This window comes from Gadus morhua, chromosome 18 (genome assembly GCF_902167405.1).
Source record: "Gadus morhua chromosome 18, gadMor3.0, whole genome shotgun sequence".
Lineage (NCBI taxonomy): Eukaryota > Metazoa > Chordata > Actinopteri > Gadiformes > Gadidae > Gadus > Gadus morhua.
The window spans coordinates 7,867,138-7,895,080 of record NC_044065.1 but is presented as its reverse complement, the minus strand read 5'-3'; the positions used below and the strand labels follow the sequence as shown (position 1 = coordinate 7,895,080).

The following is a 27,943-nucleotide window of genomic DNA, read 5'->3' as shown; positions in this document are numbered from 1 at the left end:
AGTTAGCAAGACAGTCAAGTTTAGCCTAGCCCTGGACGCGCCGATCAGGAAACATCGAGGCTGCCGCAGTGAAACAAACAGAAAGATTAGGATCCGTACAGAAGTTTTAAACCGGCAAAGAAACTATATTTCATGTGAAATTATTGCGGCAAGATACAGTAAAGCGCGGTTATTCCCTGCTCAAGTCATTTCCCCTCCGGTTGGATAAGCGGAGCTTTGCGAGCCTCACAAACATTGAGCATCAACCCTGGGGAATTTTAACCAGCGACTCTAAACGTTGGACATTGGCTGAGAGACGAGCGATTCGAGTCAGGTGAGTTTGAGAAGGAGGGCCCGTCGTTACACCTTCACGGTACGGAGGACCGCCGCCCACAGGTGTCTTCTCCTGGCGAGCCGGGTCCCCAGCAGTCCGTCCAGCCGTAGGGTCCGGAACCACCGCGTAGGACCACAACACGGTCCGACCCAGTGTGTTAACGTGCTCTCTAGTTGGACGGTACTATTAGCTAGACGTTAGCTAGCCCGGCTAGTGTGTCAATCAACTCACAACTCAACACAGGCAAACATTAATTAGCTTAGCTTTAGCTCTTCTACATGGCTACGTTAAGGCAGAACATGCATGACCCATTCATTGAGACTTGAGGTGATTCAACCCTGCGTTCCAGGCTGGAAAGCGACACAGAAACGGTCAATAGGGTGTATAAGTTGAAAAAAATCACCCACAAGCTCCACTCCCTACCTAAGCGTGTGCATTTTTTTTTATGTACGTCTCAATGTTTTGTCACGGGGAAAACAAATGATGTACTCGTTTAACTTTGATAAGGGACGCCACAGTTTGTCAAGGTGTGTCTCCACCTCGTTTGTAGTGCACGGCTTTTGAGCCAACTGCCTGGTTTCATCCGTGAGTAATTGTGTGTTTGGGGTAGGGGCGTGAGTCTTGTGTTGCAGTCGATATGGTTATACCGGTTTGTCAACTTTGAGGGGGGATTTAGAGCCAAATGACAGCAATCGCACCTAGCCCCCCTACTTGATGTGTGATGAAGCGTTACAGATCCATGCCACAGAGCTCCGTTCTACATGTCCATGGATACCTGCTGCTGCTACTCGTTGACAGCACAGCTAAACGAGCTGTCATGACCAGTGCAAATACCCCATGTCAAAAACCCAAACCTATTTTTTTGAGTTTAACGACTCAGAACGTGCGCAGTTCTCAGCCACCTAATGCATCTCTACATAACAAAAGCCTTTGGTCCTGTAAGCAGGTTTCTGGTGGAGGACAGTGTTTCGTGTGAGTTCCCACCTGCACCAAGCCAAGGCTCGCCCAACAAAACCCCTTTGTTCTCAAAGAGTTTCTCCTGCATGGTATACCTGAAACTATTATGAAGGCAAAACAGGCGCTGCTCCCAGGTGTTGGGTAAGGTCGAAGACAACAACTTGGCTGCTCGCCTGACCAATATACCAATGATGACTGATGTATATTATTAGTTTCTGAAGTTATGATAAAGTGGGACTCCACTTTGTAAACACTGGGTTAGTGCTGTTTACTGGATTTTCTTTTTGTTTTTCATTCCCAAGCCACATATATTACTGTTTTTAGTTTTTTTAGTTTTTGTATACACAAATCCTACCTACCCACCTACCTACCTGGCCAGGTCGACGTGTCTGAGAGGCGTTGCTCTGTTTTCAAATAACAATGAACCGCCTGATGGCCAGCCTTTCATGAAGAAATCTGTGCAACGTGTTTTCTCTTTGGCATTAGAACAATGTGGATGACATGATGAATCAGAAAGATACTTGGCTGTTAAGTGATGATGCTGTTCAGGAAGTAAATTTCCCACCTAGCTGAAGAAAATACAGGTCAACAACGACATACTATAATGGCTCTTGAATGAAAAGTTTTCATTCATCGTTTAGATGTTATTGGTCATGTTTATTTATTGCCAAAGACAAAGGCAGATTGTTGTCAGTGCTGTATTTTATGAGCAGTTATTGCAGGCTAGTCAGTAAAATAATGTCAATGACGCCTTTATTAAATAACTGCCGTTCAGTTTTGGCTCATGACAAACACCCACCCAAATCCTCTCTCCCATATCTCTCTCTGTCCCTAGTTCTGATTACAGGAAAGAGGTGGGGGGGGGGGGGGCGTTTTTAAAAGTGCAGTGGGGTCGCGGGGCATCCTGTCGGCCCCACCCTGCATCGACAAGATCTTGTTTCTGTTGTGTTCAGGGACAGTGCAGGAGGGTGCATCTCTATAGCTATTGACAAAGACAAGGGGCCCTCCCTCACTGACCTTCTCTCTGTGGTTGCGTTCTTGTAGGAAGGAAAAATGGTCTGGCATGTTGTTGTGTATAATGACTGTTGTCTGAAAGGCACAACATAACAGTTAAAGAACCACATGCCAGGGTGTCCAGTGTCAACGTCACACTCCAAGAATACAGAGATCCCCTCTCAAACTGTTTCCAAGAGTGCACTGATATGACCACTCGACCATCGTCTGATGTCCAGAGTGAGCAATGGGCACTGGGCTTGCTTGCCAAGAATAACCAGAGTGTACGGCAAGCTGCGGGGGGGGGGGGGGGGGGGGTCAGGGAATGTCCGTTTGTATTCCCATGCATCAAGGAATGTTACGGAATTGTTTATAAGACAGATGATCACCTTTCAGCATTGCATCGCTTCTTTCAAGCCTGATTGGGTTCGGAAGACACTCTCGGGAGTCAGGGATACACATCGTCGAAGTTAGCCCTTATGTCATAAGCATCGTGGGGAATAACAATATCACAAACCAGATATTCCTAATGTATGACGGATGTGCTAGAGTGTACACCAGGTTATGGCCCCGGCCCTAGGCTGTAGTGTCTAATGAAGCTGTGTAACAGGTTCATGTGACTAGTGGGTTTTTTATTTGGCACCAGTACAGTTTTTGACATGAGTCGCAGGAAGGCTGGTTTCTGATGAACACCGACGCCAGCTTTTGTTATGGGCGGGGCAGTCTATAATTCAGGCTCTCTTCCTTGAGTTTGGCAAGTGCTGACATAGCTGCCTGTTGTGTAATGCCACAATTACAATATTTTGGATGCCAGGCATTTTCCAGCAACACATTCTGTCAGTCAGGGGGAGTATGCTAGCTATGCTGTTTTAGACACCGAAGAGCCCCCTCTCAGCCAAGCAGCGTGCGTTTCCTCCTCCTTGTGCAGGCATGTTCATCACGGCCGTTGCGTATTCAGTCTCTCCTTTTTCATTAAAGTCCTTTCTCCCCTCGGATGGATCAGTTGATATGCTGGGAATCGGATGACATCATCCTGGATTGGGGAAGAATGGAAATCACCACGTTGGGATTCGCCAGAGGCGTCGGAACCGTTTTCGAAGGTTAAATAATAAAGTTGGGAAAGAAACGCGGGTTGGAAGGCCAGGAAGGAATGTGTGTTTAAGTGTGATTTAGTGATTTTAGATTGAGCTCGCAGACGATAAGGGCTGTTGTATGAGGCCCGCGTCTCGTCACAGGTAAATATCTCTGCCTCAGATAAAGACGTTTGACATTGGTTCAATAAGCCTGTATGCAGGGTGGCTCACACAGGAAGCCTTTGTCCCACTACCTCGCTTGCCACACTGGGGTCGTTGCTACTATTCGGTCATCGGATATTCCAGGAAAGGAAAAATCTATACTCACTGTAGGAGTGTGTGTTGGACAAGGTCCACCTGAAGCTGGGACTGATGTGGGAGTCCGGACCTAGTGTTGTGTTGAGAAGGAGGCCGCAAACACACAACACAACACCTACTTAAACATAGTCTTGTTGGGGACATCGCTGGTGACATCATGCCGGCTGAGCAAATATGTGCTGCGAAAGAATACTGTGTGCCACGATGGCCTGCCCAGCCTAACTTGTTTAATGTTAATCTTTAACAGGTCTTCCTTTTTCTTTTACCACAGCTTGTAATACGGGTTACATAAATATTAAATTGGATGGCAACGCAGCTGAAAGCTTGTTTTCTGAGGTTCTGCAATATTTTAACCACTCAAAGCTGTAGTTTGAAATAAAGTGCAAACGCAAACTTGTTTCTCGAACATGACTCAAACGTAACGATGAGATGCCGATAGCTTTCCTGCGCCATTGTTTTGCTGTGAAACTGTGCTATTTTGTAACCTCTGGGCCAACAGAGGTAAATTGTTGAAATAATGTCTGGCCAGCCGGTGAGCAGCACTGCTCCTTCGGTCTGTCAGACCAAGGTGACATTAGTCCACCACCCACAAGACCTCCACACATGTCATTACTCATGGATTCAGTATTCCTCTCTGAAGTACAATACCGTGTTGATGTGCATGACATTGAGTTGACCTTTTTGTTCAAAAACCACAGTATACACGTCAGGTGATGCATATATTGTTAACACTATTCGCATTTTCTTAATATGGACTACAAGTCTGCCTCGCTCATCCAAGCAACCCGCTGCATGGAACACCAATAATAGGTGGTGAGGCTGAAGTGGGTGGGTGGGTGGGTGCTGTCAGTTGGAACACAGCTGACGGTGTTAAATATTACCCTTGGTCACACTAATTGCGATCTACTCTGGGACTTGGAGCACAGGCCATGGGTAACTAGCGGGTAGTCCCTTGCTAAGTACATTGAAAGACCTGTTGAGCTTCACACCGAATGCCTGTCAAGTGATACGAAAGCCCACAATTAAAGTCTTTGAAATGCAGGGGGGTAATTCACTGTGGGTCTCTGGTGAATTAATAAAAGTGTGGTTGTGTGTGTGTGTGACTTTCCATTGTTGGCAATAGCTTTGAGCTTCTTGACTTGCACCCAGTTTATTCAGGGCTCTAGAAGAAGCATTATGGTCTCAGGGGTAATAACTGACTTGTTAATGTACGTTGTACTTCCAAGCCTTCCAAAATGAACTGAGGCCGCACGGTTAGCTATTTACTGTGAACTTATTGACGTATTATTAACTTCTGCTAATTATCACGATCGTCCCCAAACTATTTCCTTCTTGTGCAGTGAATTCTGTTCACATCCATTCACTGCTTGCGTCTTGACATCCGTCATTCCACACACTTTGCTCATCATCAACAGTCTCACTGGTGACTAATTACGTATGTTCATATAGTCAACGCCACGCGAGTTGATCACAGAGACACCGCAGCAGAGAGTTTACCACAATGACTCCATCAGTGCAGGCTGGGGGAACTTAAATCTTGCACTGAAACCTGCACTGTGCGATGAAGCTAGATCTCGGCTTCGAATGATGAGTGGTGCCATGTAACCCAGCTCAATGTTATGAGCTCTGTCTAGCATTCCCAACATGTTTTGGGGTTTGTCAAACCCACAGTCGACGCAGAACCAGCGCTGTAATGCGGTCAAACAACAACAACAGCAGTTCAGACACGTTTTTGATATTTCTCTATTGTGAGTGAGGAAGTGTTTTTGGGAAGAGTGTGTGGACGAGGAACCAAAGGATGCAGGGTGAGCAAGAGGCTGAAGGAACCAAGTGATGCAGTACAGGGATAAAGCAGAACCATGTCTCCTGTTGGCCCCGACTGACCGGGCTGCCATTGTTGGTGGGTGTGGGGGGAACTTGAGTCATTGTGCTGGATCGTGTCACAGACTTGTGACTAATGGCCTGCAGGTCTGGCTGTTGACCATGATTATTATTATTCTACCCCCTCCTCCGCTCCATACTCACCCCAGATATGGTTCTGGAGATCCCTGGTGTATTTAGATTGGAGCCAAACCCCAGACATACTTTTCCTTCTTGGTTGTTTGTTTTCTCAACGTGGACATTCTTTTGTGTCACTTGGAGAGGGTGGGAGGGCGGGAGGTGGAGAGGGTGGGAGAGGGAGGGAGGGAGGAGGGTGGGAGGGAGGAGGGAGCTTGAGGAGTGCAGACTGATATGAAATGTTGAATATTTCTGTAGATTTTGTGATAAGGATTTGACTGGCGGGCTGGTTGTATATTCAAGTGAAGTCTAGTTTGTATCTTAACAGTTGGAATACTGTTGGACTTGAGCAAGGCGATGTCTACAGACCTATATGATTCAACCCACTGGTTTGAACTGCATTATGCTGGGTCGACAAGGCCCTATTTTACAACAGGTGAGGCTCTCTTTGGTTTGGGTCGTTTTACCTCTCCTCAGTCAGCTATCTGCAAGCAGGACAGGGGCTGCTCTCTCTAAAGGACCGCCAGTGTGTTGAGGGAGCCTTTCGGTATTCGGATAACAAATTCATTACATAGGGGTTCTGATTTCAGGATCTATTCAAGTCCACTGTGCGCTGAGAGGCGGTGTGGGAAGCAGAGTAAACTGTGTGTGTATAAGAGGATTTTTCTATATTAAAAAAAGATAAACCAACTGATTGCAGTAATTGAAACACCCAAAGGAATATCCAAAACAAGTGAAAATATATATTTTTTAATATCTTTAAAAAAAAGAAAATTGAGTTGGGATTCAATTCATAAACGAAGAAGATAAGAATAGTGGTTCTTCTGTGAATTTTCTTATAGTATTTTTTTTTCAGCTCTGTTTTGTAGCTTAGCATGAACATGGGGGAGGGGGTCCCCCCCCCATAAGCGTAACAATATGGCTGCTTTTTTGGTGGAATTCCTCCAGGTTTATTGATCGACACAAGAATGCAAGGAACTCAGTTTCTCTTTTCTTTGAAGCCCTTTCTTCCCTTCTCCAACACACTGGAGTGGCTTCTATAGAAAGTGTGTGTGTGTGTGTGTGTGTGTGTGTGTGTGTGTGTGTGTGTGTGTGTGTGTGTGTGTGTGTGTGTGTGTGTGTGTGTGTGTGTGTGTGTGTGTGTGTGTGTGTGTGTGTGTGTGTGTGTGTGTGACAACAATGGCCTCCCCGCTGCACCCTTGTTGGGCCCCTATCGACCTCTGACCCCAGTTGTCTTCGAAGAACCACGCACATCTCAGCCAGATTCTAGTTGAGTTGTCAAGCTCAACATCCCATCCAGCATCTTAACACGCACACAAACACCGGCTACACCGACAGCCACGTCGTAATCTACCTGAGACCGAAGGCTTTGTCGCGGCTTCCCACTTTGACGGGGAGATGACGTTCTTTTTTTTTTTTTCTTATAAACTCCTTCACGCTCTGTGGTCCTTTTGAACTCTGCGTTTCATTGGCCAGCTCCTTAAGTCTCCGCCCCCTCCCCTCCACCTGACCCCTTCTTCCCGGGTTCATTATTACCTTTTAAGAGACGATGTAAAGAGGAGATGAAACACGGAGGAGGATTCAAGACGCATTGGTAGAGGGCTAAACGCTAAACTACTTTTTCTTTCGGGTTTGAATATATTTTTTCCGGGGTGTGTGTGTGTGTGTGTGTGTGTGTGTGTGTGTGTGTGTGTGTGTGTGTGTGTGTGTGTGTGTGGTGAGGATGTTGGTGGTGCACACTGGCTGCTGCCTCGCGTCGCCCAAACAGTGCTACACACAGCGACGGCGAGGAGGTGTGACATCCCCTCCCTCCCACTCGCACGCTAACTCACCATGTGAAGCACTCCGAGTGCCTTCAAAAGCCATGTTATAAGTGCAATTCATTATTAATCGTGTTCACCAGAAAGCCAAACCAATCCGAAACCCCCTTGTGGGAAAGGTTTGTTTTTCAGCCGCCATCATCATAAAAATAAACTATTTTCCTCCCTTTCTCCCCCTCTCCCCCTCTCCCTCTCCCCCTCCCTGGGGCTGGGTGCAGGGTGTAGTGGTGCCCCCGCTCCCAGGCTCCAGGGCCTCTGGTGGCGGCGAGGATGAAGCGCTTCAGGCGACACGGGCAGGAGAGCCAGAGGGACCGGCTGAAGCAGGACCTCTACCAGTTCAACAAGGTGAGGAGAGGGGGGACCGGGGCCCTGTAGTGAAGTGAGGCCCCTGGCTTGAGTGAAGTGAGGCCCCTGGGTTGAGTGAAGTGAGGCCCCTGGCCCCCTGGGATGAGTTGACTGTAGTTAGGCCCTGGGTTTGAGTGAAGTGAGGCCCCTGGGTTGAGTGAAGTGAGGCCCCTGGGTTGAGTGAAGTGAGGCCCCTGGCCCCCTGGGATGAGTTGACTGTAGTTAGGCCCTGGGTTTGAGTAAAGTGAGGCCCCTGGGTTGAGTGAAGTGAGGCCCCTGGCCCCCTGGGATGAGTTGACTGTAGTTAGGCCCTGGGTTTGAGTAAAGTGAGGCCCCTGGGTTGAGTGAAGTGAGGCCCCTGGCCCCCTGGGATGAGTTGACTGTAGTTAGGCCCTGGGTTTGAGTGAAGTGAGGCCCCTGGGATGAGTGTACTTCGGCCCCTGGGTTGACTGTAGCTAGGCCCTGGGTTTGAGTGAAGTGAGGCCCCTGGGTTGAGTGTACTTCGGCCCCTGGGTTGACTGTAGCTAGGCCCTGGGTTTGAGTGTAGTGAGGCCCCTGGCCTCACTACACAGAACTTTCTTCACTACTTTTGCGTTCTTCGATAACATTACATTTACAAGGCATTTTCCAAGGCATTCTGTAACTTAGCTCATGTTGTGAGGAAAGCAAGTTATTTCCAGGTAATGGCTACTTTATAATTGTGGTAATGGATGAAATTGAGTTTTTCTGTTATGTATTTTAGTCAGTCCCGTTTTATATTCATTCATTTGAGTTTATTCCGTTTTTGCCATTCATGTTGGCTTTGATCGTCTGCACGCAACCATTCTCATGTCCCTGACAACAGGATTTTACGTTGCCAATCAGCGAGATAAGAGGTCTCAGAATCGGATAACCCTGTAATCACATTAATGAGCCAGTGGCAGGTGGTGCTACTAACAGCGGCCAACTGCTAGCCGTTGGCCGCTGTGGAGCCGTCAGGATTTGGCACATTTTCAATTCTGGATGATTATTCATTCAGGAATTGGGTAGACCAGTTTCTTTTTCTGTTTCAGCATAACCTGCTGAAACAGCCGTAGTTAGTCATGTACATATATCCACAGTAACTTCCTCCGTAGAGTAGTTCTGCAGCAGCGAGTGTTGGTTTTTCGCTTATCTAACCATCACTAACTCCTCCTCATTCTTCTCTTGCTCTGCTCCCATCTCCATTCCTATCTTTCCTGTTATCATCTCCTCCTTTCTACTCTGTTCTTTCTTTCTCTTTCTCCCCCCTCTCCTTCCACTCTCTCCCTCCACGCGTCTCTCTCCCCCTTCCACGCGTCTCTCTCCCTCTCCTCACCCCACTTCTCTCTCCCTCTACTCACCCCTCTTCTCCCTCCCTCTCCTCACTTATCTCCCTCCCTCTCCTCACCCCACTTCTCTCCCTCCCTCTCCTCATCCCACATCTCTCCCTCCCCCTCCTCACCCCACGTCTCTCTACCCTTCCACGCGTCTCCCTCCCTCTCTCCCTCTCCTCACCCCACGTCTCTATCCCCTTCCACATGTCTCTCTCCCCCTTCTTCCACGCGTCTCTCCCTCCTTCCCTGTCTCTCCCTCTCTCTCCTTCCACATGTCTCTCTCTCCCCCTTCCTGAACATGTCTCTCTCTCCCCCTTCCTCCACGTGTCTCTCTCTCTCCCCCTTCCTCCACGTGTCTCTCTCTCTCCCCCTTCCTCCACATGTCTCTCCCTCCTCGGCGTCTCCCTCTCTCAGACAGTGGAGCATGGCTTCCCCCACCAGCCCAGCGCTCTGGGCTACAGCCCCTCGCTGCAGCTCCTGGCCATCGGGACTCGCTCCGGAGCCATCAAACTGTATCCTACCGTGGGTGTGTGTATGTTTGTGTGTGTGTGTGTGTGTGTGTGTGTGTGTGTGTGTGTGTACAGGGGTGGGGGTAGGTGTGCATTTGCATTTCTCTCCTGTTCCTTCGTCGTGCTGCGTAGTCACAGTCTGTGTGTGTCATCTGTGTGGTTGGTACAGTTAGAGCGAGGTGCAACTTTATTTGATTTCTTTTTTGAGACGATGCTCTAGTCGTGTTGGAACCTGCCGGTGCACTGGCTCTGACTCTTAACACCTTGTGTGCCGCTCAAGCAGCCACCTGGGAAAGGTATTCTGTTTTCCCACGATGTTGCGTAACAGGCGCACAGACACTAACACACCCACACAAATGTGTGTGTGTGTGTGTGGGGGCGTGACTGTGAATGGGCATGACGGTTTGTGTGTGTGTGTGTGTTTGTGTGTGTTTTCATAGCCTTTCACATAATTATGCTTTGTGAAAGTGCGGCATAGCCAGTAAGTGCCTTCTGCCCATTCACATGGACTTGGACACACACATACACACACCCGAGCACACACAGACACAGAGTTGTGATAACCCCTGTGCCTTCCCTCCTGCGGGATAATCCACTCACACAATAAAGGAGATTGTCCCGACATAAACGACACCAAAGGCTGTGGCACTGAGCAGCATTAGCAGCTGTCACTGGCGGCCCCGGGCTCGGTCCCCACAACAGGCCTCCTTGTCCTCTCCGAAGCCCACGATGACTTGGTGGTAAAACCAAGCACTCAGGTTAACCAATTAGTGTGTGTGTGTATATATGTATGTGTCTGTAAGACAAGCAATTAAACATGAACATTCCAACTCCTGCGCGACTTCTGTGTGAGGCACCAGCAGAGTTGTAATGAAAACATGTGCGAGGCGAGTATTGTGCATGCTGGGTGTACTCTCGCCTGCAACGGTGTTACACTTCATATGACCCGTGGACCCCCCCTACCACCACCTTACTCCCGCCACTTCCTTGACGGTGGTTCAGCTACGGAGCCCCAGGCGTGGAGTTCATGGGCCTGCACGACGAGAATGCCGTGGTCACACGGGTCCACTTCCTCCCCTTCCAGGTGAGCCACCGGCTAGCGTTTAGAACCAAAATGGCCGTCGGGTGATTAAGGCCAATCGGGTGATGGAAAAGAGTGTGAATTTATGGATAACTGATGTCTACACCGTTACATGCCGAGTCTTCTAATGGCAATGCTAGGGAATGTGCGGATCCACTGTGTGTGTGTGTACGTTGTGTGTCTGGTGTATGTTGTAGTTTAACCTAACCCGACCCCATGTGCGTGTCTCAACACACAGCTGGAGCTGGTGACCTTGCTGGATGACAACAGCCTTCACATGTGGACCCTGAGGGCGCACAAGGGCGTGTCTGAGCTGCTGGAGATTGGACGCTTCACGCTGACCGGACCGCCAGGGTACGATGTCGTTCACCACAACCTCTCCGATTGCTAGGCTACAACATTGCAGAAAAGAAAGATGCTTCTGTTCATCTGGCCTGTCGGCTCGTGGGGGGCTGCTCCCATCGGGGGCTTTTTAATCCTGCCTGTGGGATTTGGAGGCAGGCAAGTCAGACTGTTCACTGTTGTGAACCTGGAACTGATTTAAATTGCATTTCTCAATGTTGTGGTTTGTAACTTTTATTGTCTGCAATTCGTCCTATGCTGTCAATCTGAAACCGTTGCGCTGCCGCCCATCTTGGCCAGGACACCATTGTAGAAGACGTTTTTAAACTAAGTGGGGCTCTTCCTCGGTTAAATATGGGTAAAAAGAACTCAAAGAGAAAACCCCCAAAATTTGTTTTCTATTGATTTTCGTCTCTCTGCCCCCTTCCTGTTTCAGGGCTCCCCCCAGCGTTACCAGGGTAACGTCGGTGCTGGCCCACTCATCAGGAGAGCTGCTGCTGCTGGGGACGGAGGGGGGGCACGTCTTCGTGGTGGAGGTCCCTGGCTTCCGGGAGCTGGAGGAGAGGAACATCAGCCTGGACCAGGTGGCCAACAGGTGGGTACAGAAGGAAAGTGTGTTGATGGTTGTTTGTGTATGTGTACACACCGAATGATCTCAACTGATCTGACGGATGAACGTCTGTTTGCTCCCTTTACTTTGTTGTGTAAACACCCAGGTGGAAACATGCAACTCCACAAAAGTGAAAGCCCCCCCGGCATTTTGAATTAATCATCTTTATTTGCTGAATTAGTGCAAAGCTATTTTTGTACTGCTGAATTGGTGAAATCTTGCTTGCTCAGTGTATGCGTGGAGTGCTGCAAAAAAAAACGTGGCAGGCTTCTACTTTCCAAACCTGGATTTTCCTCCATCCCTATTGAGCGAAGACAAAGAGAGCGACACGCACACACACACACACACACACCTTTTCCGCTGCTTCCATCCAGTCGCGGTGAACCCTCGCTGTAACTGTGACGGCTGGAAAGTTTGAGGAAGGATGGAAAGAAGCTAAATTGTGCTCCTGGCTGAAGTAAATTACATGTGCAGTATCTTTATAGTTAGACTCGGGCAGACCAGGGGGAATGTTTTGGCGACACAGCGTGCTTTCTGTTAATTTCCGTCTTTCCAGATTCCGTTATAGAAACCGTGGCACGCGCATGGCAACGAGGGTGCGTTATGGTGCAACGATAAAGTGAAGTGTACACCGAGGAGTGATAGTTTCTGCAAACACTCCTAGCAGGGGTCGGACGTTTCCCCGGTGCTCTTTGCTTCCCTGGTTCCCGATAGCGGGAACAAAAACACAGTGACTTAAAATAATGAAGGTGCAATTCAACCTTGATACATGTCCCCGGAAGGAGTCTATCTATCACTCACTCTATCACTCACTCTATCACTCACTCTATCACTCACTCTATCACTCACTCTATCACTCACTCTCTCACTCACTCTATCACTCACTCTATCACTCACTCACTCTATCACTCACTCTATCATTCACTCACTCTATCATTCACTCACTCTATCATTCACTCACTCACTCTATCAATCACTCTCTATCAATCACTCTGTCACTCACTCTATCACTCACTCTGTCACTCTCACTTTGTAACTCTGTCACTCACTCTATCACTCACTCTATCACTCACTTTATCTGTCACTCACTCTATCACTCACTCTATCACTCACTCTCTCTCACTCACTCCATCACTCACTCCATCACTCACTCTGTCACTCTCTCTCACTCACTCACTCACTCACTCACTCTGTCACTCACTCTCACTCCCTCTATCACTCACTCTCTATCTGTCACTTTGTCACTCACTCTATCACTCACTCTCTATCTTTCGCTCTCTCACTCACTCTGTCACTCACTCTCACTCCCTCTATCACTCACTCTCTATCTGTCACTTTGTCACTCACTCTATCACTCACTCTCTATCTGTCGCTCTCTCACTCACTCTGTCACTCGATCTCTCACTCACTCTATCACTCACTCTCTCACTCACTCTATCACTCACTCTCTATCTGTCACTCTCTCACTCACTCTCTCACCTTGTCACTCTGTCACCCCCCCCCAGTGTACCAGAGGACTACATCGGTCGGAGGAACCTCGAGCACGTGGAGACCCTGCAGGAGAACCCGGTGGACCCCAACCAGGTGGTGATCGGCTACGGCCGCGGCCTCATGGTGGTCTGGGACCTGGAGAAGCACCAGGCCGTCCAGCACATCCCCGCCACGCAGGTACCCCTGCCGCCTGGATGGGCTGCTAGCTAGGACATGAACCACAGCTCACCTTTATTGTGGCTGGTCTGATACGATGATGTACAGAGGAGCGCTCTATCGAAGCGCCATCGAGGCCTTTTCTTAAACAACCAAGATGGCTGCCACCGACGTGCGACACGATTCGTTGCTCTGATTAGTTGTTGGTCCGTCCGATTGCGTCCTTAAGCATTTTGGTTGGCACCGGTTGGTGACGCCGTCTGGTCAGGCCAGCGTGTTATACTCATCATCATATTTTTAAGACTGTTCATCTTGACTTGTTCTGCGCCGTAGCAACTGGAGAGCACCTGGTGGACGGAGGACGGCGGCCATATTCTCAGTTCCCATAGCGACGGCAGCTACTGCCGGTGGACCGTCGGGGGGCAGAGTTCCAAGGACGAGGAGGAGAAGTCAGACATTCCTTACGGTGAGGTCTCCAGAGAGTGTCCCTCTCCCTGCCTGCCACGTGTTTTTCGATGGGTCGAGACACAAAATCACACGAATGTCTAAACCAAATGTAAAAGTGAAACTCAAACTAAAATTCATTTTATTTCTGTTTTTCTCTTATAGGCCACTTCCCATGCAAGGCCATTTCCAAAATCGTCCAGCTACCCACAGAAGAAGGGTGAGTTCCCTTTTCATCTTGAGCCACTTCCCTTCCCACTCCTTTCCTACCCAAACAACATCCTCAAACGACCAAAGCCATATAGACCGTGTAACTCCGCCTCGTCTTGGGCAAGGGTGATGTCAGTGTTAATCCCGCCATTGTTTCACCACCGAAGCTTGAACCGTTTTTAACAGGCGTGTTTGCCTGTTCTTTTGTTACACATTAATCCCTCTGCAAACAGAGCTGAACTTGAACGTGTGCGTGTGTGTGTGTGTGTGTGTCCAGGCCTCCCTTCCTGCTGTTCAGCGGCGGCATGCCCAGGGCCAGCTACGGGGACAGGCACTGCATCAGCGTCATCCACGGCAAGACCCACGTCGCGCTGGACTTCACCTCCCGCATCATCGACTACTTCGTCATCAGGGACGGCCCGCTGCACACAGGTGCGTACGCCAAAAAAGACTATTTTAAAGGGGTCAACGCATGATGAAAGGTATTATGCCACCATGTGTGAGTGTGATTAGCTGCTACAAGCCGTTTGAAAGTCGGACCTTTCCAGGGTTTTAGTGACATCACATGTGGGAGTGTCCACCTAGATGTATGCTGGATAGATAAGCAAACAGTCTACAGACCAATGGTAAGGCCAGTGGACTGATCTATCAATAATACATGTAGGTGGACACTCCCACTTGTGATGTCGCCTAAACAGGAAAAGCCAGATTTTCAAGCGGTTTGTAATGGCAAATCACACTCGCACCTGGTGGCGTAATATCACCCCTTTAACTAATTAAACATGTGTTAAAAGTTTAGAAATGAAGAACGTCGTTGGTGTTTAGATTCCATTGATTGACTTTAGATTTGTCAAACAAAGCTGTGTTCCGAGAGGTCAGTCCACTGACGTGAAGGTCGGTCGACTAGCGGTCCACTTTGAGCGCACGGTCAAAGTGAACAATGCTCCCCTCCGTATTAAACCATGGCCGACGCCATCTCCGGCGATGCTGAAAACTCATGTGTTGATAGCTGAAGAGTTGCGCTTCTGGAAGTAGATATGAAAGGCGCACTGTCACACTCTGCTATGTTCTACCTGAACAGAGTACTGCTTTATACACGTGCTATTAAAAAGATGCGCGTCTGCATCGCAACATTTATAGCACAGTTATTTCACTTTCTATATACTTTAGATTCTGGGCCATTGCCATGAAGAACTTCAATATATTGTGTATACTTTGTATAAAGCGCACGGCAATACATGTAAACGCCACCCGTAAGGTGTTACCCTGCTGAACCCCTGGCCGGCGGTGTGTTGTGCAGGCGACCCCGGAGCCCTGGTGGTGTTGGTGGAGGAGGAGCTGGTGGTGATAGACCTCCAGACGGAGGGCTGGCCGGTCATCCAGACGCCCTACCTGGTGCCCCTGCACAGCTCGGCCATCACCTGCTCCCATCACGTCTCCGCCATCCCCCTAAAGCTGTGGGAGCGCCTGCTGGCCGCGGGCCAGCTGCAGATCACACACTACTCCCCCAAGGTCCGCCCGCCCGCCTCCCCTTCTGGGGGGGCACGGCTGTCACGGCATCGTGCCCCCCCCCTCCTTTTCTTATTCATTCATTTTCTCTGGAAATCCTTGTGAAAAATTGAAACAGTACTGTACTAAAAGTACAGTATTTATTTTAGTGTATTTGTGTTCCACACACACACACGCTCTCGCTCTCTCGCACTCACTCACTCACTCACTCACTCACTCACTCACTCACTCACTCACTCACTCATGCACGCACGCACACGCGCACACGCACACGCACACACACACAGTCCTTTTTAAGCTCATCAGCGTGGTATGCCGATACCTTAAACACAGACATTCCATTCGCTCTCCCGTCGTCCAGATGGTAATACTGCAGGATTATACTTAAAACTTTCATTTCCCTCACCCCTCTCACCTCTCCTCTCCTCCTCCCTCCAGCCGTGGCCCATCACAGGGGGCCAGAACCTGGGTCAGGACCCCCCCCAGAGGGATCTGCTCCTCACAGGGTGGGTTTAGCTGTTCTGCTGCTGTAGACACTTCTGTGCACAGATGTCATGACTGGTTATGGATGTTTCTGCTTTTTGATGGCATCGTCTGGTGATGACCTTTCTATTTCTGTAACTTCTTCAACTATGTGTATTTATACTTTTCAAGTCTGTGAACCTCTCTTAGTGCTGAAATGTATGATGAGTCACACTTTATTTCCGTCTTTGGTCTCAAACTAATAGTAAAAATATAATTTATATTTAAATATGAATAAATGTATGATAAACTATCATGCAAGTCACTTGCATGACAGTGTTGTGTTCTAAAATGAATGCTCTTACGGGACGCGTTCCTCTCTGAAGACACGAGGACGGGACGGTGCGGTTCTGGGACGCGTCGGGGGTGTGCCTGTACCCCATGTACAAGCTGAGCACCGCGGGGGTCTTCCACACCGACGCAGACCCCAACGACAACATGAACCAGTGCTCTGAAGGAGAGTGGCCTCCCTTCAGAAAGGTGCGTGCTTTTGACCAATGGCGACGCGGCGTTCACGGAAAAATACATCGGAACCATAAACAACAGATGACAGCTATTGTAACGCATTGCCCTGTTGGGGTTGGCCCAAAAACCTCGGATCAGCTTCTAGAATTCTGGATCTGGTTACTCAAACGTACTACTTAAAATAAAGATGCGTAGGCTGGAGTATTTGAAAAAGAATCATGTCACATTTTTAAATATAAAAAAACGAACCCCTATTCCCCCCTGCTTCCTCATCGTCCTGCGCTCCTGTGTCCTCCATCCCGCCAGGTGGGCTGCTTCGACCCCTACAGTGACGACCCTCGGCTGGGCGTCCAGAAGATCCACCTGTGTAAATACAGCGGTTACCTGACCGTCGCCGGCACTGCAGGACAGGTACCGCTGGTCCTCCTCCTCCACTGGTCCCCCGACACAGTAGAGCTCAAAGCCCAGTACCGCTTCATACGGTGGGGTGTGACGGAGTCAAGGTCGGGCAACATCCCACAAGAAAAGTCTGACCCTTGGCGGCATGTCTTCTGATTCGGTCCGATGGAAAAGTTGGACCATTGACATCATCAGTCAGATGCTGATGTCACGATCCAACTTTTCCATATTGAAGTCCTGCGGAAACTGATGTTGACATAAGAGCACAGCCAAGCGTGGCGGTTCCCCTCTTAGCGAGATAAGCGCAATAATCCTGACCGGGAAAAGGCCCTGCTGTTATTTGATGCCCTGCCCTAGGCAAACATCCACCGTTGATCCACTGTACATGTACCTATGAGGCATGTTTGCTTTGTGTAGTTGTTGTTGAGCTTTCCATGGTGCGTTGTTACGGTCCTGTGGGTGACCTTTTAGGGTGTGCTGGTCGGCGTTCTGATGTCATGCGTCCCCCCCCCCCCCCCCCCCCCCCGTCCATCCAGATCCTGGTGCTGGAGCTCAACGACGAGGCAGCTGAGCAGACGGTGGAGGCCAAGATCGTTGACCTACTGCAGGGGCAGGAGGGCTTCCGCTGGAAGGTAAGGGAGCCTCTGCACCAGGCCGCGATCTCTAAAAGATTTTATGTTTTATGTTAGTTTGAGAAAGACAGGGAGGAATGGGAGATAGAGGGGAGGACATGCAGCAAATGACCACGGGCAGGAATCGAACCCGGGTCGCTGCAATCAGGGTTAGGGTTTATGGTGGGTGCTCGCTCTCCCCGGTGAGCCACCGGGGTGACCCACCAGGCAGCAATCTTGGTTCCCACCTAGTCCTCAGTGCTAGCGGGGTGGGGGAACTGAACACCTGTGAATCCCTCGTGTTATTAAGGCTTGATACGGAGGAATCAACGCAGTAATTCTGTGTTGGGGACTGCACTGAAAAAAAGATTGATGCAAAGTTTGAGTCCCTCATGTTGTGACATGTCTGACGGCACAAATTGTATATCCAGAGCTTGTCCTTGAGAACACTAAAGACGGAAAAACAGAAAGGATTTTAACGTGTGTGAAATTGGTAAATTTGTGTTTTGCTTGTACGAGCACAATTTGGCCACAGTTGGACTGACTGCGCACATTCATGCAGCATTCTGGTAAGCCTCAAACTGGGAAAGTGGTGTGGGAGGGGGGCGCGGCTGTCCCATTTCATAGTCATAGATCCTGACAGTCAAACCACTTTGTCAGATCCAATCTAGACGCACGCAAGTTAAAGCTGCTGTAGGTAAGCTTGTAAAGAGAGTGAGCCGAATGGCAAGATTTTGAAAATATAACCCCCCCCCCCTCCCCCTAAAGAATTCCCCTCCCTCCTCATCCAATCAGGGAAGAGATACCCTGATTGGTCAGAAATGAGCCAGGGAAAACTGTCTCATACGGAGGCAGGCGCTGCCAACTCCAATCAGATCTTCCCACAGAGCATTTCACTCAATCATAGCAGACGAACGGCTATGTCGACCAAAACAGAAAAAAATAAATAAAAGTAACTCCCTAAGCTAACCTAGCTTACCTAGCTTACCCACATCCCCACCATTTCTGCAAAGCCGACCCCTCACCCTCCCCCTCCCTCTCCCCCCCCGCTCAGGGCCACACGCGGCTGGACGTGCGGGAGGAGCCGGTGCTGTTCCCTCCCGGGTTCCAGCCCTTCGCCCTGGTGCAGTGCCAGCCGCCCGCCGTGGTCACCGCCCTCACGCTGCACTCCGAGTGGAAGATGGTGGCGTTCGGCACCAGCCACGGCTTCGGCCTCTACGACTACCAGCAGAAGAACTCTGTGCTGGTCAAGTGAGGAGTGTTTCTGTTTCTGCTGACGTAGGCTGTAAAGGTGTCTGTGTGGGGCCGTCTCGCGCTTTGTCAGCTGTGCTGTGTCTATGCTGCGTCGCTGACCTCCATAGATGTATGTATGCCAATCATGGCACACATTGCACTCCTGATCATTCCTGGTAGGAGAGATCTCCCACTCTGCGTTTGATCTCAAGATTTCTTCCTTGCTAATTAAGGGAGTTTTCTCTTGCCCTCTGGGGGGCTAGGGTGAGGGGGATGTCATAAATACATGACCTGTTAAGCCCTTTGAGACTGTACCTGTGATTAAGGGCTTTGGAAAAAAAGATAGACCTTTCAGACGATGAGAAGCACAAAGAGGAACACGCTCGATTTTGCGAGACTGTGATTTTGTTCACAACGCACAAATGAAGAAGTACCTTCTTATATTAGGCTACAGTTAAGCGTGAACCGCCAATGTGAGGTAATACAAGCCTAAAATGTAAGGCACAGTCTGTAATGGTGAATATTAGTGCACACAGATTACTGATATTTTTACATTTGTATTTCTCAACTCATACATACTTACACTAGCATAAAAAATGCAAAAACAAAAAAATGTGTTTTCAAAATAACAATATTTTACAAAATAATAATTTTTCCAAAATAAAAGCATTTCTGCAGTGCAGATTTGTTAGGTTTCTCAATAGTAGAAAAAAAAAAATAGAATAAAAAAGAAAAGAAAAAGTAAATTGCAGTTATACAATCGCACAGGCTGATATCCCGATTGCGATCAGCACTAGTGATTGGCTTGCTCTATAGCTAAAATGTATGTTTGCTTTTTAAGCAAACAATAATAAAAAGTGCTTGTGCCTTTCATCTTGTGTCCATTTGAGTCCCCTCTCGCCCTGCTAACCCCGACTCTCTCCCCCTACTCCTCCTTCCCCTGGGGCGCGGCGTGCAGGTGCACCCTGAACCCCAGCGACCAGCTGGCCATGGAGGGCCCTCTGTCGCGGGTGAAGAGCATCAAGAAGTCCCTGCGCCAGTCCTTCCGGAGGATCCGCCGCAGCCGCGTGTCCCTCAGGAAACACCACGTCACCAACGCCGCCAAGGTGCCGCACCGCCTTGACTGCTCTTCGCTTTTGACAGAACGCAAACGCGGGATTCTCACGTTTTTAGTTTTTTTTTTACCCGACCATAAAGCGATGAGAAGCGCAAACACCAAACATTCGTCAAATGTTTGTATGAATACGAACATGAATAACCTATTTTAGGTTATCTAATGTGTTTGTGGTGCTGCCTCTTAAAGGTGACGTATTATACCACAAGGTGTGAGTGTTATTAGTCGTTACAAGCCGTTTTGGAAATCCACCTCTTCTGACATCACAAGTGTGTTTGTCCTCCTAGATGTTTGCTGGATAGATCAGTGTACTGTACCATCCGACACAGTGGACTGGAGCAAACGTTGCTTATTTATCCGTCAAACATCTATGTGGATAAGCCCACTTGTGATCTCAGAAGAGGCCGTTTTTCATAACGGCTAATCAACCTCAAACCTGGTGGAACAACATGTCCCCTTTTTAATTGAATCGTCGTATTCGTACGGTATTCCTCACGTTCCTGTGTGCTCCTTCTAGCTCCAGGAGGCCAACGCCCGCCTGGAGGCAGAGCTGGCGGAGATGGAGCTGGCCCCGGTCCAGAGGAAGATCGAGGCCCGCTCCTCTGAGGACTCCTTCACCGGCCTCGTGCGGACGCTCTACTTCGCCGACACCTTCCTGTCAGACAGTGAGTCCCGGTACCAGATGTTCCCCTCGTTCCCTGTTCCCTCAATAGCGAACACTTTATAGTAGTGCTGTGCTATTAATCAAAGTTTGATAGTGTTTTCGATTTTTTTTGGTAATACGATCTTCAAACTAATATACATTTTTATATATTTTCTTGAAATATTTTGTATTTATTTTAAGGGTAATTTTCTCAGTTCTCAGTTACAAAGTGGTTTTTTTTGGAGAGAAATGCTGAAAAATGCCTCATGTTTTCAAACTCATAAATAATTGTTGAGATATATATATATATATATATATATATATATATATATATATATATAATTTTTTTTTTTTTTAAATCGAGCAGCCCAACTTTATAGTCAACTACTTGTGGAATAGGTAAGGCAGGGTTGTCAGAGACTAATTATGTGCCGAAATTGGATTAATCACAATGATATTTTGATCCGCTATGCATCATGGGATATAGTGCGGAAATATGTGTGCAGTTCACTTTTTAAGAAGCGTCCATCACTTCCCTTTTTAATTGGCTCACTAATAAGCCTATTATAAAGAGGGACTGCAATAAGCTTGTTCTACCAGAGGTGCTTTAATCAATGAGATTTCTTTTGTTGACTAGTTTACGTTCTCTCGCCTGGTTAAGGTTCTCACAACAGTGCCTCGTTATGGGCGGGGACTAACGGCGGCTCAGTGTTCGCCTACATGATCCGCATGCCGTCGGTGGAACACCGCGCCGACGAACCCATCACAGCACACCCCGGTAAGATCCCAAGATCACATCCCGTCTGTCCACTTATAGATTTAAAACCTCCAGGGTTTACCGAAGTGTGGTATGGGTACAGCTCGGGTCATGTAAAACTGCAATTTCTATGATTTATTGAGATTTTAAACGTGACAAGACTATAAAAAACAGTAGTAAAGACATTGAAAGTCGTCACAAAATTGTCTGTTTTGATTATTCAATCCAACAATGGTCGACTGTCATAACTACACCCAAAGTCCTCTTTGTCGTGTTGTTATTCCACTTTGCCCCATCCTTACCCTCCCCTCCCTGGCCCTCCCCAGCCAAGGAGATCCAGCTGATGCACCGGGCCCCCGTGGTGGCCATCGTGGTGCTGGACGGCCACGGCTCCCCCCTCCCCGAGCCCCTGGAGGTGGCCCACGACCTGGCCCGCTCCCCCGACATGCAGGCCTCCCACCAGCTGCTGGTGGTCTCCGAGGAGCAGTTCAAGGTAGACCCGCGGACAGACCTCCCTCAGTCACTCTAACCAGCACTAGAGGCTGTCATCGTAATGGCTAATCACCCTCACACTTGGTGGTATCGCCTTTTAATTTAATCGTTGTATTCGTACGGTCTTCCTAACACACTCACTTTTTTTACTCACTCATTACCATAGCGGAATCATAATCACGGTTTATTTTTGTCAATATTGAAATCACGATTTTTCATGATTATTTTTTAGTTTGAAAACATGATGCATTTATTCAGCATTTCTCTCCACAATAACCATTTGTATCTAAGGACTTTGAAATTCACCCTTATAAAATAAACAAAATGTTCAATTAGAAAATGTTCAAATTGAAAATAATGTACAAATATGTATCCAGCTGTTCTGAAAATATTTAATCAATAAAATGAAAATACTTTATATAATGATCGAGGGGAATCAAAAATTCCCCTCGATTATAGTTTGGAGATCATTTGACCCAAAAATCGAAATCTCCATCAAAATTTGATCAATTGCACAGACCTAACTCTCACTGTCTAACACAAACTCATAACACAAACAGAATAATTCTAACTGTCCCCGTCGTGTCTGTCTGTCTGTCTGTCTGTCTGTCTGTCTGTCTGTCTGTCTGTCTGTCTCTCTCTCTCTCTCTCTGCAGATCTTCACGCTGCCCAAAGTGAGCGCCAAGATGAAGCTGAAGCTGACGGCGCTGGACGGCTCGCGGGTGCGGCGGGTGGGCGTGGCCTGGTTCGGCAGCAGCCGCACGGCCGACGCGGGCGAGAGCGGCCTGGTGGTTCTGACCAACCAGGGCGACCTCAACGTGGTGTCGCTGCCCTCCGTCAAGATGCAGGTGCAGCACCCCTGCATCCGGCGCGAGGATGTCAGCGGCATCGCGTCCTGCGTGTTCACCAAGCACGGCCAGGGTGAGACTCAGGATGCACACACGCCCATCCTGTACTGCTGTCGTGTTGAAGGACATGTTCACCCCAAACCACAACCCCCACATCACAACCACAACCGCGTTCACTCGGTCGAAGGCTGGTCTGTTAGGGGTTCACATGTTTCACATGTTTGTGAACATTTGTTATTAATTACCAAATCGTGTTTGGGGAAGTTCTGAGTTCAGTAAGTCTGCTGCCTGCGGATGAAACTCTTTTCCATAGTGGTCATTTTCTATCGGCTTCGCACACCTCCTCAAACGAGTGTGACGTGGGTTTTTCAGACTGTTTGTCGACGCCCTGCACCTGTTACTATGAATCCCAACGGGTCCCTTTTGTTTAATAGCATTACTCCTCTCTTTATGGCCTCTGATTGGGTTGGGTTTCCATCTCCTGGGAGCGAGTTCTCCTGCTGAAACAGGGGGTTTACTCACCCCTTCGTATTTCTAGGAGAAAAGCTCACGTGTGTTCCGACGCCTACGATGGATCACACTGATGTTAATGGTGACATATTATGCCACCAGGTGTGAGTGTGATTAGCATTAAAAGCCGTTTTGAAAATCGGCCTCTAGGGGGATACGGCCACTTGTGATGTCAGAAGAGGCAGATTTTCAAAACGGCTTCTAACGGCTAATCACACTCATACCTGGTGGTATAATATTTCACCTTTAACCAGAAATCACTTCCCCAAACCGTCTTTGTTCAGTTGACGGCTGGTCTGTTTGGGGTTTTATTTTTTCACTTAATTGTGTTTGGGGTAATTCTCTGTACAATTCAGTGAGTCTGCTGCCGGCGGCTGAAACTCTTTTCCATAATGGTACGTTTTCTATCGTCCTACCTCAACGGGAGTGTGAAGTGGGTTTTGCCTTGCACCCGTTACCATAAAAAACCAAACCGGCCCCTTTTTTCGAATGGCATTCTGCCTGTTTTTATGGCCTCTGATTGTGTTGGGTTTCCATCTCCTGGGAGGAAGTTCTCCTGCTGAAACAGGAGTTTACTCACCCGTTCGTATTTCTAGGAGAAAAAGCTCAGGGGTGTCATAAAGGGGCGTCATAAACATTTGTCCTGTTAAGCCCTTAGAGACTGTAATGGTGATTAAGGGCTATATAAAAATACAAGTGAATTGAACTTCTGGGCCCGAGCCGTGCAGAACTCACCCTGGAGCCCTGTGTCCCTCTCCTTAGGCTTCTACCTGATCTCGCCCTCTGAGTTTGAGCGCTTCTCGCTGTCGGCCCGCAACGTGGTGGAGCCCCGCTCGCTGGTGGAGGTCCCCGCCAACGCCACCGCGGCCAGCAAGCGCCGAGCGGCGCCCGACGGAGCCTCCGCCGACAATGGGTACACACTAAGACTTAGGCAGACAGACAGACAGACAGACGGACACACACACTCTATTACGCCTGTTTGGCCTCCAGTTCTCATCCTCCTCATCCTGTCATTGCAGAAACGCCAGGAGGGACGACGCGGACACAGGTAACAAAACAAAGTTCAACCGCCATGCGCCACCCAATCACCGATCCACATTTAACTCACTAAATGTGACGCTTTCATGCATTAAACGCACATGCCACCCGACCGCTGCTCCCTCCATGCTTGTGTTCATGTCCCGCCGAATAATAAGCATTGTCAAATGTCGTGATCTAATATCAAGCGCTATGTATACACACACACACACACACACACACACACACACACACACACACACACACACACACACACACACACACACACACACACACACACACACACACACACACACACACACACACACACACACACACACACACACACACACACACACCCTCCCCTCCCCTCCCCTAACGATCTACCTGCCTGCGCGTGTCTTGTCCGTGGCCCTGTGTGTGTACTGATGTGCTTGCTGCCTGTGTGATTCCAGAGAGCACTGCTAGGAGCGTTATGGAACACGCTCTGCTGAATGATGAGCGTGAGTACCGCACCGTGAGAAGGAATGTACTTGATGATGTTGATGAACCTCCCCACAGCGTTATGTCATGCCCGCACCCTGCTGCTGTCTGTGACACGACTGCATTGTCGTACGCTCCCATCTTTATGTGCTCATGACGTCACCCGTGTTAGCGAACCTGATATGTATAGATATAGCTATAGATATCTATATGTATGAATGAACATGAGAGTGTGTTTAACCACCCGCCTGCATGACCCGCCCACTCCCGTTTGAACGCCTGCCCCTTTGAGCACTGGCCCAGCGAGCCAGTCCGAATGATGCTCTCATGTCTCCTCAGAGGTCCTCCAGGAGATCCAGAAGTCACTAGAAGGAGAGCCCACGTAAGTTTGAGGATCCATTCATTCCTGTCACTCTTCCCTGCCATAAAGGCACAAAAAGTGTGTGTGTGTGTGTGTGTGTTAGGGCTGGGTAAAAATATCGATTCATCAATGCACTGCAATTTATTTGTTCTCGATTCAATTTCGATTCAGATTTTTTTTGAAATAAATTATTTCCAAAAAAAGAAGCTTTCTCAGTCATTGTAATCTAGACGCGAGTATGACAAAATGTACATGCCCTTTTACATTTGTCCATGTTATGATTATTACTTTTATGCTGCAAGTTAAACCCTGGAAAAATACTAGACAATCGTGTTTTCCCTTTTGCTAGTTAAAGCACAATGAAATGGTTAATTCATTTTGAAATGGTTAATTCTAAATCATATTTAGGTATTTTTGTCATCTCCACGTATTATTGAAACGATATCGAAGCAATTGGATCAATATTGAATCGAATCAAGACCTAAAGAATCAAATTGAATTGAATTGTGAGGTACCTGGCAATACCCAGCCCTAGTGTGTGTGCGTGCGTGTGTGTGTGTGTGTGTGTGTGATAAAGGTATTAATCTCACTGGTCAATGTGTGTGTTCAACTCTCCTAAGCCAAAGGTCCTGTTTGTCCCTCCTCTCCCCCCGTAGACTGAGCTAGCGCCCGGAGCCCCCGCCTCCTGACGTTCCTCCAGACCAACGATACTACTACTACTACAACTAGTCCTAGTGCGGCTAGCCCTGCCGCTAGTCCTAGTTCTACTACCACTACTGACCCAGCGACCCGCGACCTGCAGCCCCTCCCCAGGGACCCCCAGACGGCCGTGGTCCGTCTTCCCTCCAGGACTACGGACTCCTCTGGGCAGCCCTGTCGGCCAATCTGGACGGAGCAGGGGAGGGACCACCGCCTGTGCCTAGAGACCAGACACTGCAACCCACCCTTCCCTATAAACACACACACACACACACACACACACGTGCGCGCGCGCTCATGCTGAACTTTGTACCGCCACCCCCATAAACGAGGACTGTAAAGTGGACGCTTTAACCCGCGGACCGACCCCTCCACCCATAAAGTCCCTTATAGCACAGGCCTTATGATTGGCTGTTCAAACAGAAGCAGGCTGCTCCAACTGCCACAACACCATCACCACCACCACCACCACCTCCACCTCCTCCTCCACCATAATGCCCCCGTCAGCCTGACACCACCCCCAGCCTTTGTCGGTTTCCTCTTCTACTGTGGAACTGGTTTGCCAATCAACCAATCAATCAATCACTCGCCACGTGCTGCACAGTCCTGCTGGACCCCCATTCCCACTCCCCACCCTCCACCCTTCAAATCGCAACCCCCCCCACCCCCCCACCCCCCACCCACGCATCCACACGGATGCGGCGAAGCAAGGCCACGATGACAATGATAATTTTTGTGCCTATTTTGGATAGTAGTTTTTGATATTGTGATGACAGACTAAATCTTCCAGATCGACGTGTAATTCTAGGGAAAGGAAAAGGATGTCCCTAAGTAAAAAAAGAGAAATCAAAAGGATGTGGCACATAAACGGACACAGAAGATTATTTTATTGTTCTCATGTTTTTGGGTTTTTTTGTTTTGTTTATTAAGTTACCACAAAGAATCAATCTGGCATCTTACAAGCTTTTTCATTGGATCGCTTGCAGCCAGCCTACTTTTTCCCGTCCAATCGTATCACCCATTCCATCGAGCTGTAACCTGCCGCAGGTACTCATCCAATCAGGTTGGCCGGATCGTGCGGCCATTCTTGTTTTTGTTTTGTAGGGAAAACAAACTTTTTATGGGGCTTTTAATATTTGTATGTAAATCGTTTTTATGCCCGTAATGAATAATGTAATTTAGGAATGTAATTTTAAGATATTGTAGTGAAATGTTTTAATATATATGGATCTGTATCTGTGTGTGGAACAGTGGGTCTATTTTAACAAGGGCTTGGCTGCTATTTAGTCTAAACTCACAAGGAAATATTTTGGTACTCTCTCTAAACAAAAGATGCTGGGAATTTTAGCATTACGTGGCCTAGAATATATTTTTGTAGTGAATGATTAAGTCCAAAATCCCTAATTTTTGTGTTTTTGTTTTTTAAATGACTTTGATTTGTAACTTCACACTACAGTTTTATGCTGGATAATTATTACATGTTTTTTCACAAGAATTGTTTGCTTGTCGTCATTTCAATACGTGTGTTGCATAACGTCATTTAAAAATGGGGGGTTTTCCCATTGGGTTTAGCCAAGTCGTGAACCATGGATCATAATGGGAAAATACGGTTTAATATCAATAATATTTCCATGTAAATGACATAAACGTACGGTCACTTCGACGAAACCAACTGATACAACAGTTTCCCTGATTTTGTGTCTCGCCGCACCAGGAATATGAGACCTCCAAACCATGTCATTTGAATTGGCCGTGCTGTTAAAACTGTGAAACTATGCTGCTGTCCCGGCCTGCGTTCTTCTGCTGGGCTTGGAGGAGCTCTGCTACTTCCAGACCGTCTTTATGCCCTGAAGTGGGGTAAAGCGAGTATCGTTTGTCATACAAGCACAGCCAAGAGTTTTGACCCTCCATTATGGAGCGGGACGCTTTGTCCACTAATTGCCATCGGCATACTGTGGCCGGCTGCAACCTGAGCTGGACTGGAGAAGCTCCACAGTCCTCCCTCCCCTCCCTGGATAGAGGACTCAGGGCCCGCAGCACGGTCCTCCCTCCCTCCCTCCCTCCCCTCCACTCCCCTCCCTGGAAAGAGGACTCAGGGCCCACAGCACAGTCCTCCCTCCCTCCCTCCCTCCCTCCCTCCCTCCCTCCCTCCCCTCCCCTCCTAGAGGACACGGGCTCAACAGCACGGTCCCCCCTCCCTCCCCTCCTAGAGGACACAGGCTCAACAGCAGAGACTCCCTCCCTCCCCTCCTAGAGGACACAGGCTCAACAGCAGAGACTCCCTCC

At 48.6% G+C, this 27,943-nt stretch overlaps 1 protein-coding gene across 5 annotated transcripts; it reads left to right on the top strand.

The window, feature by feature from the left end:
- Positions 1 to 11: 11 nt before the first annotated feature.
- llgl2 (LLGL scribble cell polarity complex component 2) lies at positions 12 to 27,152 on the top strand. Of its 5 annotated transcripts, XM_030340623.1 has the most exons (26): positions 12 to 313; positions 7,691 to 7,817; positions 9,566 to 9,663; positions 10,663 to 10,744; positions 10,980 to 11,095; positions 11,520 to 11,678; positions 13,199 to 13,361; positions 13,674 to 13,806; positions 13,950 to 14,004; positions 14,272 to 14,426; positions 15,295 to 15,506; positions 15,942 to 16,009; positions 16,352 to 16,505; positions 16,797 to 16,901; positions 17,426 to 17,521; positions 18,555 to 18,751; positions 19,692 to 19,839; positions 20,365 to 20,512; positions 21,152 to 21,268; positions 21,574 to 21,740; positions 22,396 to 22,660; positions 23,860 to 24,010; positions 24,117 to 24,145; positions 24,570 to 24,617; positions 24,937 to 24,979; positions 25,615 to 27,152. In XM_030340623.1, exons 2-26 carry the CDS (start codon positions 7,743 to 7,745, stop codon positions 25,622 to 25,624), a joined length of 2,994 nt encoding a protein of 997 aa, XP_030196483.1. In that variant the 5' UTR covers positions 12 to 313; positions 7,691 to 7,742; the 3' UTR covers positions 25,625 to 27,152. The 5 variants fall into 5 exon arrangements, 4 of the variants coding, with proteins under 4 accessions (XP_030196483.1, XP_030196484.1, XP_030196482.1 ...); XR_003973880.1 differs by having other exon boundaries at positions 24,117 to 24,617; XM_030340624.1 differs by lacking the exon at positions 24,570 to 24,617.
- Positions 27,153 to 27,943: the final 791 nt, after the last annotated feature.